This window comes from Diabrotica virgifera, chromosome 7 (genome assembly GCF_917563875.1).
Source record: "Diabrotica virgifera virgifera chromosome 7, PGI_DIABVI_V3a".
NCBI classification, from domain to species: domain Eukaryota; kingdom Metazoa; phylum Arthropoda; class Insecta; order Coleoptera; family Chrysomelidae; genus Diabrotica; species Diabrotica virgifera.
In genome coordinates, this window is record NC_065449.1 from 31274722 (window position 1) to 31293974 (window position 19253).

Here is a 19253-nt window from a genome sequence, read left to right on the forward strand (position 1 = left end):
CGGGACAAGCCGAAGTGAACCGACTACTAGCACAACCAGATTGTCGATCTTTCGATGTGGTAGGAACGAATGGATGAGAAGTACATATTTTAGAACTTTAAAACTTCTAAATACAGGGTGTAACAAAAATACAGGTCATAAATTTAATCACATATTCTGAGACCAAAAATAGTTCGATTGAACCTAACTTACCTTAGTGAAAATGTGCTCATAAAAAAAGTTATAGCCCCTTGAAGTTACAAAATGAAAATTAATTTTTTTCAATACATATATCGAAAACTATTAGAGATTTTTTATTGAAAATGGACATGTGGCATTCTTATGGCAGTAGCATCTTAAGAAAAAATTATAGTGAAATTTGGACACCCCATAAAAATTTTATGGGGGTTTTGTTCCTTTAAACCCCCCCAAACTTTTGTGTACGTTCCAATTAAAATATTATTGTAGTACCATTAGTTAAACACATTGTTTTTAAAACTTTTTTGGCTCCTAGTACTTTTTCGAAAAGTCAGTTTTTATCGAGATATGTTGAATATTTGTCAAATCCACCACATATTTGTATATGGTTAAGTACGATTATGGAGACTTGGTAATAATATGAAAATTTTTGTATGACTTACATTTTTAGGTATATTTTGAACCGTATTAAAAAAGAAGCCACATCTCGATAAAAGGTGCCTTCTCGAAAAAATACAAAGAGGCAAAAAAGTTTTAGAAATACTGTGTTTAACTAATGGTGTCGCAGTAATGTTTTAATTGGAACGTACACAAACATTTGGGGGGTTTAAAAGAACGAAACCCCCATAAAAGTTTTATGTAAACATATTAAATAATAGGCCTCAACTCGATAAAAACTGCCTTATCGAAAAAATACTAAGAGGCAAAAAAGTTTTAAGAATATTGAATTTAACTAATGGTACCACAATATTAATTTAATTGAGACGTACACAAAAGTTTGGGGGGGTTTAAGGGAACAAAACCCCCATAAAATTTTTATGGGGTGCACAAATTTCAGTTTAATTTTTCTTTAAGATGCTCCTGCCATAAAAATACCACATGTCCATTTTCAATGAAAAATCTCTAATAGTTTTCGATATATTCGAAAAAATCGATTTTCATTTTGTAACTTCAAAGGGTTGTAACTTTTTTTATGTGCATATTTGTACTAAGGTAAGTTAGGTTCATTCGAACTATTTTTGGTCCCAGAATATGTGATTTAATTTATGACCTGTATTTTTGTTACACCCTGTATACAGCATTTTTTTCACTTTTTTATAGGCTATAGTTTTGCTAAGAATATTTTTTTCGACAAAATGCTTACGTTTCGAGTTATTTGCGAAAAACCGTCTAAAAACGTGGTTATTTTGTTGAAAAATGAACATATTCACTTGGAAATAACTCGAAAAGTATTGATTTGGTGAAAAAACTCTATAGAACAAAAGTTGCTTAAAATTAGTCAGTTTATCCACTTCGGAACTTATCTTGAACATATATTTTTTCACACCCGAGATGGGGTGAAACTCACCCCCAGGGCAAAAGCACACATCGGCACCATATCACTTTTTTTCTATGACATGTTAGCTATGCGTATGCCAAATTTCATGTCAATCCAAGGGGTTCTTTAAAGTTTACAGCAAAACCCGTGAAAGAATGGACTAAAGTGAAAAATTAAAAGAGACAACGCCCACCTCGGTCTAGTTAAAATACAACACAAACGTAAAATTTTTTTAATAATAATTTAATGTTTGTATTGTTTTTTAACTAGACCAATATATTCTAAATAGGTTTTATGTTGCCTGTAATTGCTGATGATGGCTCATGTTGGGCCGAAACGCGTCCAAAACTTGTAATGTTCTAAATAACTGATTTACGGTTCATCTTAGAGAGAGAGAGTAGACCACCTACCTGTAGACCACATTTGTAGAGTATGGATACATATTTTCTTAGTAAATATATTTACTCATTTCTAGAGCAACTCGGCACACCATCGCAACAATTCATGGTGCGGCTGCAACCAACTGTCCGAAACTATGTCGAGAACAGACCGAGATATCCAGGATTCACGTTCGAGAAACTCTTCCCTGATGTACTTTTCCCATCGGATAGTAATGAACACAACAAACTAAAAGCTTGCCAAGCCAGAGACTTGCTTTCGAAGATGTTGGTGATTGATCCTCTGAGTAGGATATCTGTGGACGATGCACTTTTACACCCTTATATTAACGTATGGTATGACGAACAGGAAGTTAATGCTGTAAGTAGAAATTTTATAATATCGTCATACGACTGTAGAATTCTGTGTATCTGTTTCACTGAAAGATACTTTTATGTGAGAGATAAGCCCATTCTGAGTTTTACATTTACAATTTTTATTATACAGTTGAGTCCGCGAATCTTTACCCGTGCGTCATCATTTAAAGCATACGAAATAAGTCGATGATAAGTCGGAAATTGAAATTTACTAAACGCAGGAGCAAGTGACAGTAAGTGACAGTAAGTGACTTGCTGTTGCGTTTAGTAAATTTCGATTTCCGACTTATCATCGACTTATTTCGTATGCTTTAAATGATGACGCACGGGTAAAGATTCGCGGACTCAACTGTATCTCATGCATCTTAATATTTAATTTATATACAGAGTGAGTCTGTAATTTGGAATAAATTCAATATCTCAAATACTAATTGCTTTTTTGAAAAATGCTCAGACCCGTCGATTTGTATTTCCAATTGTCCTTTTTGACATACAATAATAATGTATACAGGGTGTCCCAATTTAGAGATATGAAGTCATCATTGATTTTCTTAAATAGCGACACTGTCATTTTGATAGCTATTTTGATAGGGTGTGTAAAGTTATACATGACTGCAAAATATCAAATTTTTATTTTCTACCATTTACAAGATAATAAAAAATAACAATAATTTCAAATATCGCGGGATTTGTATTTAAAATTTGACCCCCACCCATCTCCGTGAGGGGGGTCATGTTTGGTATCATTCGATAGATTTTTGAAAAATATTTTTTAGTTTTTCGATATGACGTTCATTTCGCGAAATATTCGCTTTTTTGTGAAACTTTTTGACCCTCTCATTTCCTCACGCTCCGCTCAAATCGTCAGATTTTTTAAATATACACTCTTTTGCATGTACTTAACTTACCTTATCTTAATCTGACAATTTCGATTATTTTTAAGGATAGATTTTTTTCAGGCCCCCCTTAACGAATGCCCCTGTGTTAAGAGCCAATATATGGTAGAGGTACATCTGCAGAGTACCAGGTTTCTCCCCGTATGATAATCTGACGCGCTCGAGTAACTGCAAAAATCCCCGCTATCCATAAGCGCCCCTATACACTTACAGCGCAATGTATAGCTGCATATTTGAAATATTTGGATTTACTTACTTTTTTCTAGAATTCATCTTGTATTTCTGAAAAAATAATCGACATCCCTATTTCATTGCGTATGAAAATGTAAAATATTATATTTTAGTAATTAACCAGTATTAAACCAATAATTACCAGTCCTTAAGACATTAACCACCACATTAAAATTTTTTTTGTTTTTGTCTTCAGGCACCACGTTCAGAATCTTAATGTTAATGTGAATTATATTTAACTCACAGAACGCCTGGTCCAAACAGGCTGTGAGTTAAATACAACTCACGTGGTGTTTAATGTGTCAAAATATTTTTTTTTTGATATTTTGATAATATTGCATAAATATATTTTTAGCCTGCTCCTGGTCCGTACGACCACAGCGTGGACGAGAGGGAGCACACAGTTGAACAATGGAAAGAACTTATTTACCAAGAGGTCATGGAATACGAAACTTCTCACGGAAGAGGAGCATCTTCTAGTTCTCAACTAAGCCCCGCTGTCAATAGTGAACCCAACGGTATATCTTAGTTTGTATAGTTATTTAGACATAATATGAGTTCGTTATTTATTGATTTTTGTGGAAATTTTCGCTTGATAGTACCTGTGACATGTTTATATTATGTCAGCAAATATTTCACTTAGCTAGTGAAGTGCCGACATAGATTTTTTTTACTTTCTAAACTGCTCTGATCAACTGCAGTGGTCAACAAAATCGTCACTATACACGAAAGGGACGTATGCACGTCACTATGTGCAAAAAAGATATAAACCAACGATTCCATGACATCTTGTAAAGCGACAGTTCGTAACTCCACAAATGGTAACGTAATAATTCGTAACGGCGATAGTTCGTAACTATACATATTCGTAACGATACAATTCGTAACGTCAACATTTAATTTTTTTTTAATTTACTATTACTACAAAAATGCATTTTGCATTTTCTTAACATTTTGTTTTCGATTCATTCTCTTATGTTGGATAATAAAAAAGTTAGGTACTTTAACAACTGGCCATGTTCGTCATCAGTACAGGGTGTTTCTAAATAAGTGCGACAAACTTTAAGGGGTAATTTTACATGAGAAAATAATGGCAATTTGCTTTATAATCATATGTCCGCAAACGCTTCGTTTCCGAGATGCGGGATGTTCAATTTTTTTACAAACTGACGATTTATTTATTGCTTTAAAACCAGTTGAGATATGCAAATCAAATTTGATGGGTTTTAAGTCGTCCTTATTGCACATTTTTTGACATACAATTAAGAATTTAATATTCACCATTGGCGCGCAAACGGGTATTATGACCGATAATATTACCCGTGCGGCAACCTTAGGTGCCTATAAAATGGCTACAGCCTGAAGGTCCCGACATATGTGAATAAGTGCACCGTTGCTCTTTACAGTATTCGGAGGGGTAGGGGTCGGTAGATAACAAAATTAAAGAAAATTGGAAAGAAAACGAAGAAGAAAACGAAAAGTTGGACGCCAACCTACCTGCGTAGGATTTTACCTTACCTTACCTTACGGATACAATTGAACAGGAACTAACTGATAGCCAAATTACTCTGTAAAATTATCTGAAATGTAGGTGGATTAAATAAAAAATAAAAAAAATAAAGATAATAAAAAAAATGACAATCGTAAAAAATGACAATTATTCGAAATTTATTTTATAAAAAAGTCTTAACAGTAATGTAGCAAAGAAACAAAAAAAACTAAACATAAAACAGTCAAACAAGATAGAAAACACAAACCCGTTAAATATATAAAAAAAATTAACTTGTAAAACCTAAAGGTACTATTTGTATAGAGAACGCTGAGCTCAACAAATTATAGATATTATTAATGATATAAATTAAACATAAACTAAATACACAGACGTTATCATTTTTTTATACGAATCTAGCACCAAAATAAAAGGTTTTTGTTCTGTACTTATTGGAACAGTCCACCCACTTTAACTGATAAAATTTAGCAATATCTATGAACCGCTCAGTCTAAAAAAATCGCGTATAACCACCAAAGTATTTTTGAGATAAAGTAAGTCAAAATTGTTACCTGAGATATGGCACTTAACTTAACCACTCTACAAATAAATAATATGTTCAGGCAAACATACTGCTACTAAAAGCCTCCACGGTACGGTAGCTGACAAAGTGACAAAACATAGGGCTTACAGTGTAGACTGATCCATCCTTTGCACAACCTCCAACAAAGATTTGCTTGTCTTTAAACAAAAATCAACACCAACCAATACTCTCCTCCACTCAATAACCAGAATACTCTTTGTAAATGATCCAGATCATCCACTGTACATTTACTTATTTTTCTATAAAAATTGACCAAAAACTTCCACCATCAAAACTGAAAGACCTCTCGCCTTTTTAAAAAACGTCAAAAGTGACAGTCTTGTTCTCGGCAGCTACTAACAATCCTAATATTAAATAATATCGGTAAGTTTGGTTGCATAAGTAGTAGTGTATTTTCTGAGAATAATACACTGCTACACCCGTACGCACGCCAATAGTGAATATATAATTTTTAATTGTATGTTAAAAAATGTGAAATAACTACGTCTTAAAACCCACCAAATTTCATTTGCATATATTAACTGGTTTTAAAGCAATAAATAAATTGCCGGTTTGTAAAAAAACATTGAATATCTCGGACATATCTCGAATATATGATTTTCGTTTATAAGCGTTTGCGGACATATGATTATAAAGCAATCTGTCATTATTTTCTCATGTAAAATTACCCCTTAAAGTTTGTCACACTTATAGAAACACCCTGTACTGATGAAGAACATGGCTAGTTGTTAAAGTACCTAACTTTTTTATTATCCAACATAAGTGAATGAATCGAAAGACAAAATGTTAAGAAAACCTGAGGCTGTAGTTGGGTTTAATTTCAGTATTTTATAAATGCTAGTATAATCCACAGGGTGATGCGAACTTTGAGAAAGAAGCACAGTTTGATTCGTACACCCGGTATACAATGGTAGTTTGACTGTCTAGCAACAATATTATTACAGTTATATTGTCAATGAATAAGGCTATAACGTGGTAAAAAATAGCTTAAATCGGACAACAGGTTTAGGAAATTCGAAACATCAAAGATGACCAAATTTTTAGTGGATCGATTTTTTTGCACCACAGTGTATGTCTTAACGAACCGTGAATAAACGTGAACCTTGTTCTGAGTGTCAAATTTGTACGTAATAATGATAGAACAAGAGTGTTTGACCAGTGCATACTCCCAATTCTCACATACGCATGCCAAACATGGACCTTGACCAAGGCAAACATGGATAAAATAATGAAGACACAAAGAGCCATGGAGAGAGCTAGCAATGTTAGGAGTAAAATTGACAGACAAAAAGCAAAACAACTGGGTAAGAAATAAAACAAAAGTCAAAGACGCAGGACAACATATAGCCAGGCTAAAATGGAGCTTTGCAGGTCATAACGCTAGACAAACGGACAATAGGTGGAATAGCACGATACAACAATGGAGACCATGGACAGGAAAGAGAGCAAGAGGACGACCCCAGATGAGATGGGGAGACGACATTAAAAAGATAGGAGGAACGCACTGGAAACAGAAAGCACTAAACAGAAGCGAATGGAGGAAACTGGGGGAAGCCTATGTTCAAAATTGGACGAATTAAAGGGCAAAAGAAGAAGAATGATAGAACGAGAAATATGCGTAATAAACGTGAGATTGACCAAATTATGAGTACGTACGAGAGTAACGAGAGAATTGTGAATTGGCCTGCTTTACAATCGCGACTGTATTGGTAACTAAATATGTTAACTCCTGAACCGCATAAGAAATCGGCTTCTTGTGGATTTTTACAACGAGGGGGAAAATCAATTAATTTTTGTGTGTCTAATAAAATTGTGTATTTTAGTGCGGGCGTAATATACTGAGCTATATTAAGTCACATATGAATTTATTCCAATGAATGGTTTTTATGACGGTTGAAACTGTGTGAAAATAAGAAGTAAATTAGACGTTTTCAGAGTGTGACTCTCTCTAAGTCAAAGGTTGCGAAATGCCAACGGAAGTACCGAGAACTCCAATAATTTACAGTTTATTCGCATGAGACGTGCACTGGTTAGTTCACAGCGATATCGTCAGCGGCAACATCAGAGATGGCTATTTCCGTTCAGGTTTTGAATATTTTTGGGTAACAGTTACTTGTATAATCGCGAAAATTATTCAATTATTTGTACTACAGTAATTTATATACTATACAATAAAATCTAATAATCGAGAATAGAGACAAATTGATAACGTGATGTTAATAATATACCTACTGTTATTATAGAACGTGTAGATACGTTTTGAATACCTTTAACAACTGTAATATTTGTTTACATGCACTGCATGTCTTATTTGAATTTAGTGTAGTAATTTAATGACTTTTTTTATTTTCGAGTTAATTGGAAGCTGCAAGGGGCAGATGGCCGACCATCATTATGGCCGATGTATATTCATTTAAGAAGTAGTAAAAGAAGCGATAAATTGTATTAAGATAACATTATAACTCTAGAGCTGTAACGGGTAGCTCTTCAGGACGACAGACTCAGTAAAACACAGGTTAAAAATAAAGTTTAATATATTTAAGATAATTATATACAGTTTAAGGGGCTATCCTAGTGTAAAAGTACGAAATTCATATACTTTTTTGGGAATTTCTAAAATTAAAAGTACTGTACCAATTATTTTGAAAATTTGTCTGAGCATTTATTATAAAAAGAAGTACATGTAAAACAATTTTTATAAAAAAATAATGAAAATTAAACGATTTGTGAGCCATCTACTTGCACCGTAAAAATAAAAACATAGCTTCCGCTGCTGCAGTGATTGGGACTAATAGAGATCCTGAAACATAAAATTTCATAGTGATTATTGAAATATAAATTATTTACTATACCATCAACTAGGATTTTTGAAAAATATTAAAATTTGGAAAAATAACGAAGGGCTGAAAACTTTTTTTATATTATCTAAAACACTTTCAGTTTCAAAAACCGCCAAATTGACATTTTTTATCCGATCAAAAAACCCCTAGTTGATGGTATAGAAAATAACCTATATTTCAATAATAACTTTGAAATTTTATGTTTCAGGATCTCTGTTAGTCCCAATCACTGCAGCAGTGGAGCTATGTTTTTATTTTCACGGTGCCAGTAGATGGCGCACAAACCGTTTAATTTTCAATATTTTTTTATGAATATTGTCTTACATGTACTTCTTTTTATAATAAATGCCCATGTAAATTTTCAAAACAATTGGAACGGTACTTTTTATTTTAGAAATTCCCAAAAAAGTATGTGAATTTCGTACTTTTACACTAGGATAGCCCCTTAAAACAAATAAAATAAAATTCCATCTTCTGCAAAGGAAAACCAATATTAAACTTTATTACAGTCATCCGATCATAATAGCAACATTTAAATGATACGATAAACAGCACAATATATACAATAATAATCTCGCTACGTTAAATCAACATAGCCATATACGGAGACACCGCATTTCACTTCAATGCGGCACGGCTGAACAACGACCCGCAGTCACTCGTTCCTCGCTACTATGGTGGACGCCACTTCACGGTGGCGTCCGTCTAGGCACAGTTCCACCTCAAGATACGGTGCATTTCTGCCAATCGAGCCATTGCTAGTTCAACACGCTAGCAACGACTGATTTTCTATTCTCATTCTCCGGGCTCGTCTTAAATATGCTCTCGATGCTCTCTCCTTCGGTTTCCCCCAGCGGTGCCATGAAGAAGGAATGCGCCAACACGGACACTCCTCAGGTCGTCTCTGGTAGATCAGCTCATCGCTTGCCGTGGCATCATATCGTTACAAAGTATGTAGTAAAACTAAGTTTGAAAAATAATGAAATAAATAAAAACAGTTTAATAATAATGTATTTACTATAATTAATTAATACACTTTACTTTACTATTAGATTATATTTATTAAACGCTTTTATTTAGTTCAATAGTTTGCGTCAAATCTTTAGACGTTAGTTTGAGTGCCTTTTCTCCAATGCAAATAAATGAAAATTTGCATATGTATATATGCATTCGCGGGAACAATACACGAATAATCAATAAAAAAATTTTTTATGTTTATCAATTGTTTAAATAAAAAAAAACGATTTTAATGGAAAATGCTTAAATTCTCTTGTTTTTTACAATATAAAAACTTGAAACTTTTGCGGATTGTAGCAAATGATGTTAACTATACATAATTTCACTTTTTACGTTAATTGTTTACTTTATGCTTCATAAATAAACAATAAAGTTTCAAATTTTTGCCGATTCCGACTACTTTTCATGTTAGTACATCATATGTTTTACACATATTTTAAGAAACATGAAGATATATTTTAATGTTTGAAAAGTGTAAGACTAAATAGTAAAAAATAAAAAAATATGAAAAAAAAATTTTTAAGAAACGCTTTTCTTTAGTTACGAATGACTAAAATTAAAAATATTATAAAAAAAATCAACTAAAAGAAAAAAATAAAAAAAAATGAAAAAATCTAACACATTCGTTAAAGAAAAGCGTGGGGCGAAAACCGTTTATTCGATGAAGACGCGCCACGCTTTTCTTTGACGAATGTGTTAGATTTTTTCAATTTTCTTTATTTTTTTCTTTTAGTTGATTTTTTTTATAATATTTTTAATTTTAGTCATTCGTAACTAAAGAAAAGCGTTTCTTAAAAAATTTTTTGTCATATTTTTTTATTTTAAGCCATAATTTTAAAAATATTATTTTTCCACGAAATATAAAATGTGTTAAAAATGTTTATCCTGATTTTGATTTATTAAATTGGTAAAGGTAATTTCAGTTGTAACTAATAAAAGTTAGTTTCCGCGTTCACAAAAATAAACAGAATAATTCAATTTTGACGTTACGAATTAACCCGTTATGAATTATGGCCGTTACGAATTGACGGCGTTACGAACTGTCGCGTTACGAGATGTCTTGTCACGAAACCAACATGTAAAAATACTAACACGTAAAAAACGCGTTGTAATTAATCAAAATTTGTAAATTTGAATCAGCTAATATGTCGATGGGGTCGTATGTATTGTGGAGAGATTCGTAGGTTCATATTTTTCTCGTGGTAGCACATTTTTTAGTCCATTGCAGTTGAATTAATGCCGAAAGACGAGACTTACTAAAAAGTGGATTAAAGTTTATGATAGCACTTCATCGAGTTAGTTTAGGATGGAAGGTAATCTTTTTGTTGGTTGTAAAATGTGATTGAAAAGAAATACATACGACATTTTATTTGCAATTGGGTTTCATTATTTTTCTCTCACGCGGTCTTGGAGGACATAAAATGTGACCAAGAAGAAACGTATAGACTAAAATTCATAAAACCGAAACACATCTACAGAGAAAAAACCTACACATTCTGTGGATCACTTCATGCCATTTTGTGGTGACTTAAATATTTGAAAATGCCATTTAAAAAGTTGCATTTTATTTTGATTTAAATGTCTTCAAAATGGTTTCCGGTTAATGCAATTAGTTACTTAATTATAGGCAATTGACTGTAGATATAAACAGATCATTTAATTTTTGTCCAATACACTTTTTAATGTCATAACTTCACTCTAAGAAAATCGATTAATCTTTTTGTGTCATACATTTTTATTAAAAACAAAGTATGCATAATTAATTATAAAACAAACAAATTACACTTATTTGGATTTGGAGGGGACAAGGAGAGAGAGGGGCATAGAGAGAGATTATAGAGAGACATGTATGAGATTAAGAACGATTTATAGAGAAAAAAGATAGGGACAGAAAACACAGATAATTAGAAAGAAGAGATATATAGATATAGGGAAAAGAAAGACACATTGAGTGAAGATATATAGTCAGAGGTGGCCAAACTGTGGCTCGCGAGCCACATGTGGCTCTTTGAAGGATTATTTGTGGCTCTCAATAAATGCAGCTGAACTACTTTTAATTTTTGTGTTAAATGTCTTAAATTATTGACAAAAAAGTAAAAGACTAGGTGTAACATTAGGACTTGGACAAGGAGACCCCGTATCACCGTTGCTATTCAATTTGGCCTTAGAATATGTAATAGTAAAGTATCATCTGAGCTGACAGGAGGATTTTCGAATCGAGGATCAAAACTATTGTTGGCCTTTGCTGATGATTTAGAGCTGCTGCTCATTCTACAAGAGATGTGAGAGAGCTATTTTTACAACTCAAGGAAGAAGCAGGTAGTCTGGGCCTTCGAATAATTAAAGAGAAGACGAAATACATACTACAAAATCCAAGACCAAGAGTTAGGCAGAGCGTAACTACTAATGACCACAACTTCGAAGTAGTAAAAGAGTTTAAATATCTAGGGGCGGTAATCACAGATGACAGCCACATATAAAAAGAGGTCTCAACATGGATAGCTGCGTGAAATAGAACAATATACTCCCTATCATCATTATTAAGATCCAAGTTGCCAAAAAGATAATCTAAATTTGGATTGTGCATGCCAATTATTCGCCCAATTATTACATACAGAAGTGAAATATGAAGCTACAGCTGCAGGAAATAAATATGCTGTTGGTTTTTGAAAGTAAAAGTCTCGTAGAGTGATATTTAGCCCTCAAAGTGATGAATTGACAGGAGAGTGGAGAAGGTGCCGTACAACTGAATTGGTGACTGTGTTGGACTGAAAACATCGTCAGACAAATAAAAGCTAACCGGATAAGATGGGCAGGTATGTGGTAAAGTCAGAGGAAGACAGAGTGTCAAAAACAGTTTTTTCAAGATCAGTAGGCCGTCCCAGACAAAGATAGAAATATGATGAAGAATCGAGATATCCTGAAATAGTAAAGGCTACTTTTAGAAATATTTTTTTATTTGAAACAGCGATGTAAACCATTTTATTTCACTTTAAAATTCGTGAAATCCAAACACTGAGAAAAAAATTTTCTCACTGAGGAAAAAATACCATTTTTACACTTTTTAAATAATTGTTTAATCGTGGCTCGAGAAAAATTACAAAGTTTGAAAAATGGCTCGGCCTATCAAGGTGCTTGGCCACCCCATGTAGAGTACATAGATAGAGTAAGACAGAGCAGTTGTGTGAATAGATGGAGGAGAGCAGAGGGATAGACATGATATCCGGGGGAAAGATAGAAAGAGAGAAGAGAGAGATAGGTTAAGAAAGAAGACGTAAGAGAGCTATAGAGAAGATAAATAGATAAGGAGAGGGATGAGAGAAGAAGGGTAAGTAGAAAGAAGGAGATAAACATTTAACCGCAAAAATTTTTCATCACAAAAAATTTGTTATTTTTTATTATGAACTTAGTATTGTTCTAGTTAAACAAATATAAAAAACATAAGAATAAAATCGTCGATTTTTTTGTTTTTAAAGATACAGGGAAATTCACAAAACTTGAGACTACACAATGACATCGATGTATATCCACCCTTGTACCTTGTCCTCCCTATAAGGTGTCTCAAACTTAACCTAAGAAAAACATTTTCGTTCTTTCACCAGATATAAGAGAAGTATGAGTAAACATTTGCCCAACAGTGTAAATACTAAAGAAAAAATCAAAAATAAAAAAAATTAGCGGAATCCGTTAATCTAACTCCTAAATCTGTAAAAATAACTCCTGTATTGCAAAGGCTGTCCTAAAGTGGAATCCCCAAAGAAAAAGAAAAAGAGGATGCCCCGCACAAACTTGGAGACGACCTTTCTTCTCTTTTTGGAGTTAACTTCTTAACTGGCGATTACTATACATTCATTTATCATTTCTACATTTGAAGATATTAGCGGACTCCATTTTCCATATATAACTTTGTTGATGTAAAAACTAAAAAAAAAATAGTCAAGTGTTGAACCACAAAATATATAAATAAAGGCGTGGTTGAATGATTAAGTCAGTTAAGACACCGGATGAGAGAAATCTTGGATTGCTCAACTTCACCACGTAGCCACTTCGAGTGTTTATGAATGATACTGATAGGCAATTACAGAATTAAAGGGATATCCGATGCTCGACACAGAAAAAGGGTACCCCGTTAAGATAGACAAAATGTCCTCACTCCCAGAATCATTTTTTTTTATAAAAAAAAAATTGCAGCCGTCTCAAAAAAATAGTAATACGTTTTTTTTTTCAAAAAGAAAAACAAAAATGCATTTTGAGGTTATGTACACTCAATCTACGGGTCTATAAAAACTAGAGATGTTTTGTAAAAGCCTCAACTATGCATGTACATTTTTTGAGAGTTTTAAATTGATTGCATCCCATCTAAGAAAATAAAAACGAAAAAATGGACATTTTGGCTGTGGGAGAAGGGGGTGGAGGGTTAAAATTGAGCCTATAATGTTCCGTTGGTGTGTGTTGACGGAAACAATTATTTGAAATAATAAAAATAAGTGTAACAAACGAACAGTAAAATATTTATTTATTTTGGTAACAAAAAAGGTGTTTGCTTATATCTTGGAAGAGGGTTGATTGTTAGCGACAGTGCGGGCGTGTCTGTATGGTTCGCATGCTGTGAAGAGACTGGCTAAAACCACAACACTATTATATCGATGTATGCCTTTCTACAGTATGGCCCGAAGAGGGCAATACATTATTTAGATCTGGCGTTTAAAAACAGAAACATTTTTGCAGTTTTAAGAAACGTCTCGAATGCATGTCCTTTGTGAGTTGTTGACACATATGGTCTGATATGGTAATTAATTTATGGGGAATTCATTTTGTTAAACTGAACACACCAAAAACCATATGGTTAGGGATGCATTTCATTTCGTAAAACCGTGTCTTTCTTAGCAGCTGGTTTGTATATTAACTGTGACTTTTATATGACCCATATTATTTCGTTTTGAGAAAAATTATTAAAATTAAAATTAGCAAAAAAATTAAAGCGTATCGCTATAAGCCGAGTCTTATTTTTTAATCACATAGAACGTAAAAAAAATGAAAAAAAATTCTGAGAGTATGGGCATTTTGCCTATCTTAAGGGGGGTACCCTTTACTACTGTAAGCGGAAATACAATGAATACCAAATAAAACCAAAGTATCCAACAAAAAAATAACCTTCATTTGTTATTCATTAATTATTTCAGTTATTAAATAACCATCTTTCACAATTTTCCAAAATTGTATTCAATATTGTAATAGAAACATACTTAGTAAAACATGAAATACAGGATGATTAATTGGCTTAACTTTTTATACCTGCATCCTGTATGTTACTAGAAATAAGGGTGCATCTTAATTGAGGGAAAAACATTTGAGTGACTTGTATCGAAGACATTTGTACTGTTTATGATTGAACATTATGTTAAACAACTTATCACGTTCAGAATTATTCGTCTATTTGGCTAGAAGTCCTAGTCCTCCTAGTTCCAATCTAGAAAGACATACCTTAGAACGACAGTCCTAATTTATATTAACTTTCGACTCCCCTAATAACGATATAAGCAGAATTATCATAAAATATAGTCCGGATTGTTTCATTCAAGCAACAGAGAAAATCTGACATTACAGTTTTTTCAAATAAAGGAAAAATGTATATATTTAACATAATATAAGCTTTCAGATATGAAGCCTTAATCAAAATATAGAAACAAAAGACAATTGTCAAACATTTCTATTGATCTATAATCTACAATCTACCCTATTACATTAAATGTAATGCCAATTTGACACATTTTGAAGTATATCGCCTCAGTAGTAGTACCCAGAAGTAGTACCCAGTTTTTTGAGGGGAACCCTGGAACCAATTCAGTTAAAGTTAAGTTAAATCTCCAAAAGTAGCATTACGCCAGTCAATGGGAGCAAGAATAGGTAGGATATTACCTCCGAATTCTATCCTACTGTATGGATTTTAATGAAATTTTGAGAATAGCCTCTACTTATCTCCTAATTCAAAGTCTACCCTATGCCGATGTGTGCTTTTATCTTGGGGGTGGTTCCCACCCCTTCTCAGGGGTGGAAAATTTTTTGGTTAAAATTATCACGAAATTCGTTAGAGAACCTAATTATATGCAAAAACTGTTCTATATATATTTTTTTGAAAACTAAATACTTTTTGAGTTATTCGTGGTTGAAAATTGGCCATTTTCATTGAAGCATAATACCTTTTCGAAAGGTTTTTTGCGAATACCTTAAAAACTAGGCATCTAACTAAAAAAACTATATTCAACATTTTTGTAAGTTATAAAGAAACAAACAGACACTTGCCTCCATAACTCTTCTAGTTATAATACAAAGAGATATGGTAGGTGAAAATAGTTTGATTTTTTGGTACATTCTCAAATTGGTGTATTCAACTTGAAATAACAGATAAACGGTCGATTTTAGGTGTATAATGCTACCAATACCTTTTGTAGTGCTTGAAAAGACCTTTAAAATGAGCTATATTAAAGGTCCGTTACATTAAAACTAAGCGAGATATGCTGCAAACAAAATTGATAACTAATGTGTTTTAAGAAAAAATGAGAAGTAATTTTAACCCCAATCCATCAAAATGTAAATGCATCGTTTTCCTTCTACAATACCTTTTACTATAGTGTTATTTCTATGTTCAGAAAGTTGGACGGGTTTAAAATGAATGGTTTTTGAAAAAAAAAAAGATCAAATTATAGTGAGCATTTTTAAATTTTCTTAAAAATCTTCCTTTTTCTCCATGTAACTTGAAAATGATAAGAGATACAGTAATGAAAAATAAAAACAAAATTTTTATCTGAAAAAACCCTATATTTTTGTGTGGTATTTTTATTCGTATCTCTTATCATTTTCGAGTTACATGGAAAGGAAGATTTTTAATAACATTAAAAATGCGCTCTATAATTTGATCTTATTTTTTTTTTCAAAAACCATTCATTTTAAACCAGTCTAACTTTTTGAACATGTAAAAAGTATTGTTGAAGGAAAACGATGTATTTAAATTCCGATGGATGAGGCGTTAAATATACTTCTCATTTCTTCTTAAAAGACATTAGTCATCAACTTTTTTGCAGAATATCTCGCTTAGTGAATGTAATCGACATTTAGTATTGCTCATTTTAAAGGTCTTTTCAAGCACTATAAAAGTTGTAAGTATCATTATACACCTAAAATCGACCGTTTCTCTGTTTTTCAAGTTGAATACACCGATTTGAGCATGCAGCAAAAAAGCAAACTCTTCTGACCTATCATATCCCTCTTTCTATTTTAACTAGAAGATTTATGAAGGAACGAATCTCTTTGTTTTTTTATAACCTACAGAAATATTTTATATGGTTTTTTTGTTAGATGCCTAGTTTTTAAGGTATTCACAAAAATCCGTCCGAAAAGGTGTCATTTTTCGATGAAAATGGCCAATTTTCAACCACGAATAATTCAAAAAGTATTGAGTTGTCAAAAAATAATTATAGAACAGTTTTTGCTTAAAATTAGGTTCTCTAGCCTCTTCCGCGGCTATTTTAACAAAAACATTTTTCACCCCCGAGAAGGGGTGGGAACCACCCCCAAGATAAAAGCGCACATCGGCATAGGGTAGACTTTGTTTCTTGAGTTATTCCCTACTTACTGTGAAAATATCAAGTAAATCGATGTAGTAGGTTGGAATTCAGAGCCAAATATCCTCATTGACTGCCCTACATGTCATTTGCATGCGGTCGCATAAGTCATTTTATTTAGTTTTTAATCATTGCAAGGGAATCGCCTGTTAAAATTTATGGTATTATTTAAACAAGGTAGGTATGTCATGTTTAAAAATTACATTATATCTTAAAAAGATCCGACTCATTTTTATTTCTATTCAAAAATGATATAAAGTAGCAAATAACTTATCTATTGTGTATAAGGCGAGTATATTATATATTTTTAATAAAATTCAATAAGCGTATTCGATAACCGACGAACTTATTACTACCTTCCACTGAATATATAGACTAGGGCGGATCTGATTTGGGGGTGGGTGTGAGAGTTCTCATTCTGATTTTTGCAGAAAAAACTGTATAACTTCAATAATAATAATTGACATTCCCATCCTCTCAAATTGGTCGGGAATATTAATAAAAAAATCAAAATGTTTAAAAATTATTAAAAACATCGTTTTTTTATCTACTTTCCTTGCTTATAACTTTAAAACGATTCATTTTGGAGCAAAGTGGCAAAACAAATTATCGATAATTGAATTTTTTTTAAGATGCGGCTGCTTAAAAATATTTTACTTGATTACCCTCTCTACAAAATAGCAATATGTAATTACAAAAATGGGGAAGCCTTTTTTTATTCAAACTTTTTCAACCCCAGTCCGCCAAATTTCATTAAAATCGATCCAATAGATTTCGCATAATAATTTTGCAATTTTAATTTAAAAAAACAATTAAATTCTTTAAAATATTTCAAAACAAAAACTAAACCATAAAGAAGTTTACGAATTTTTAAAATACACTCGGGTGCAAAATTAACCGGACACCTTAAAAATGGGTAATTTTTAATGTCTCGCAATTCCTAAACCTGTTGTCCGATTTAAGTGATTTTTTAATATGTTATAGCCTTATTCTTTAACAATACCGTTTTAATAATATTGTTGCTAAACAGGTAAATTTTCATTGTATACGAGGTGTACCAATGAAACTGTGTTTTTTTCTTAAACTTCGCATCACCCTGTGGAATATTCTAGCATTTACAAAATACTGAAATTGAAATCTAATTACAGCCTCATGTTTTCCAAACATTTTGCTTTTTGGTTCATTCGCGTACATTGGACCATAAAAAAGTTAGGTACTTTAAAAACTAGCCATGTTTTTCATCAATACAGGGTCTTTTTAAATAAGTATGGCAACCTTTAAAGGGTAATTCTGCATGAAAAAATAATGACAGTTTGCTTTATAAACGGTATGTCCGCAAATGCTTCGTTTCTGAGATAGGGGGTGTTGAAATTTTTCTTACAAACTGATGATTTATTTATTTCTTTAAAACCGGTTGAGATATGCAAATGAAATTTGGTGGGTTTTAAGACGTAAATATTGCACATTTTTTGACATACAACTAAGAATTTAATATTCACCATTGGCGAGCATGCGGGTAATAAGACAGCTCATATTACCCGTATGCGCGCCAATGGTGAATATTAAATTCTAACTTGTATGTCAAAAGTTGTATAATAACTACGTCTTAAAACCCACCAAATCTCATTTGCATATCTCAACCGGTTTTAAAGCAATAAATAAATCATCAGTTTATAACAAAAATTTCAACACCCTCTATCTTAGAAATTAAGCATTTGCGGACATAGGTTTATAAAGCAAACTGTCATTATTTTTTCATGTAGAATAACTCCATAAAGTTTGCCATGCTTATTTAAAAACATACTGTTTTGATAAAAAACATGGCTAACTGTTAAAGTACCTAACTTTTTAACGGTCCAACATAAGCGAATGACTCAAAAAACAGAATGTTGAGAAAACATGAGGTTATATTTGGGTTTAAATTTGAGTATTTTGTAAATGTTAGAATACTCCACAAGGCGATGCGAAGTTTTAGAAAAAAACACAGCTTCATTCGTACACCCGGTATACAATGAAAATTTACCTGTTTAGCAACAATATTATTGGAACGATATTGTTGAAGAATAAGGCTATAACATATTAAAAAATCACTCAAATCGGACAACAGGTTTAGGAATTGCGAGACATCAAAAATTACCCATTTTTAAGGTGTCCGGTTAATTTTGCACCCGAGTGTATAAAAGAGCATCCAACGTCCTTTATTGAATTGGAATCAGATTATTTGGGTGGTCAACAAAAATAAGAAATTGTCTTAGTCATAACAAACATAAGCAAGAAATATTAAAAAAAATATCATAAAAGGAA

General features: G+C 32.4%; 1 protein-coding gene across 4 annotated transcripts in view; it reads left to right on the forward strand.

The window, feature by feature from the left end:
- The window catches only part of LOC114332949 (stress-activated protein kinase JNK), a 121311-nt gene that overhangs the window by 79133 nt on the left and 22925 nt on the right, over positions 1 to 19253 (forward strand). For 2 of the 4 annotated variants that reach the window (XM_028282755.2, XM_050656319.1), the window contains exons 7-8: positions 1971 to 2254; positions 3733 to 3895. In XM_028282755.2, the coding sequence (XP_028138556.1) occupies positions 1971 to 2254; positions 3733 to 3895 (447 nt within the window). Of the gene's footprint in view, positions 1 to 1970; positions 2255 to 3732; positions 10704 to 19253 lie in introns of those variants that run through there. The other 2 variants (XM_028282754.2, XM_050656318.1) reach the window with 1 other exon arrangement.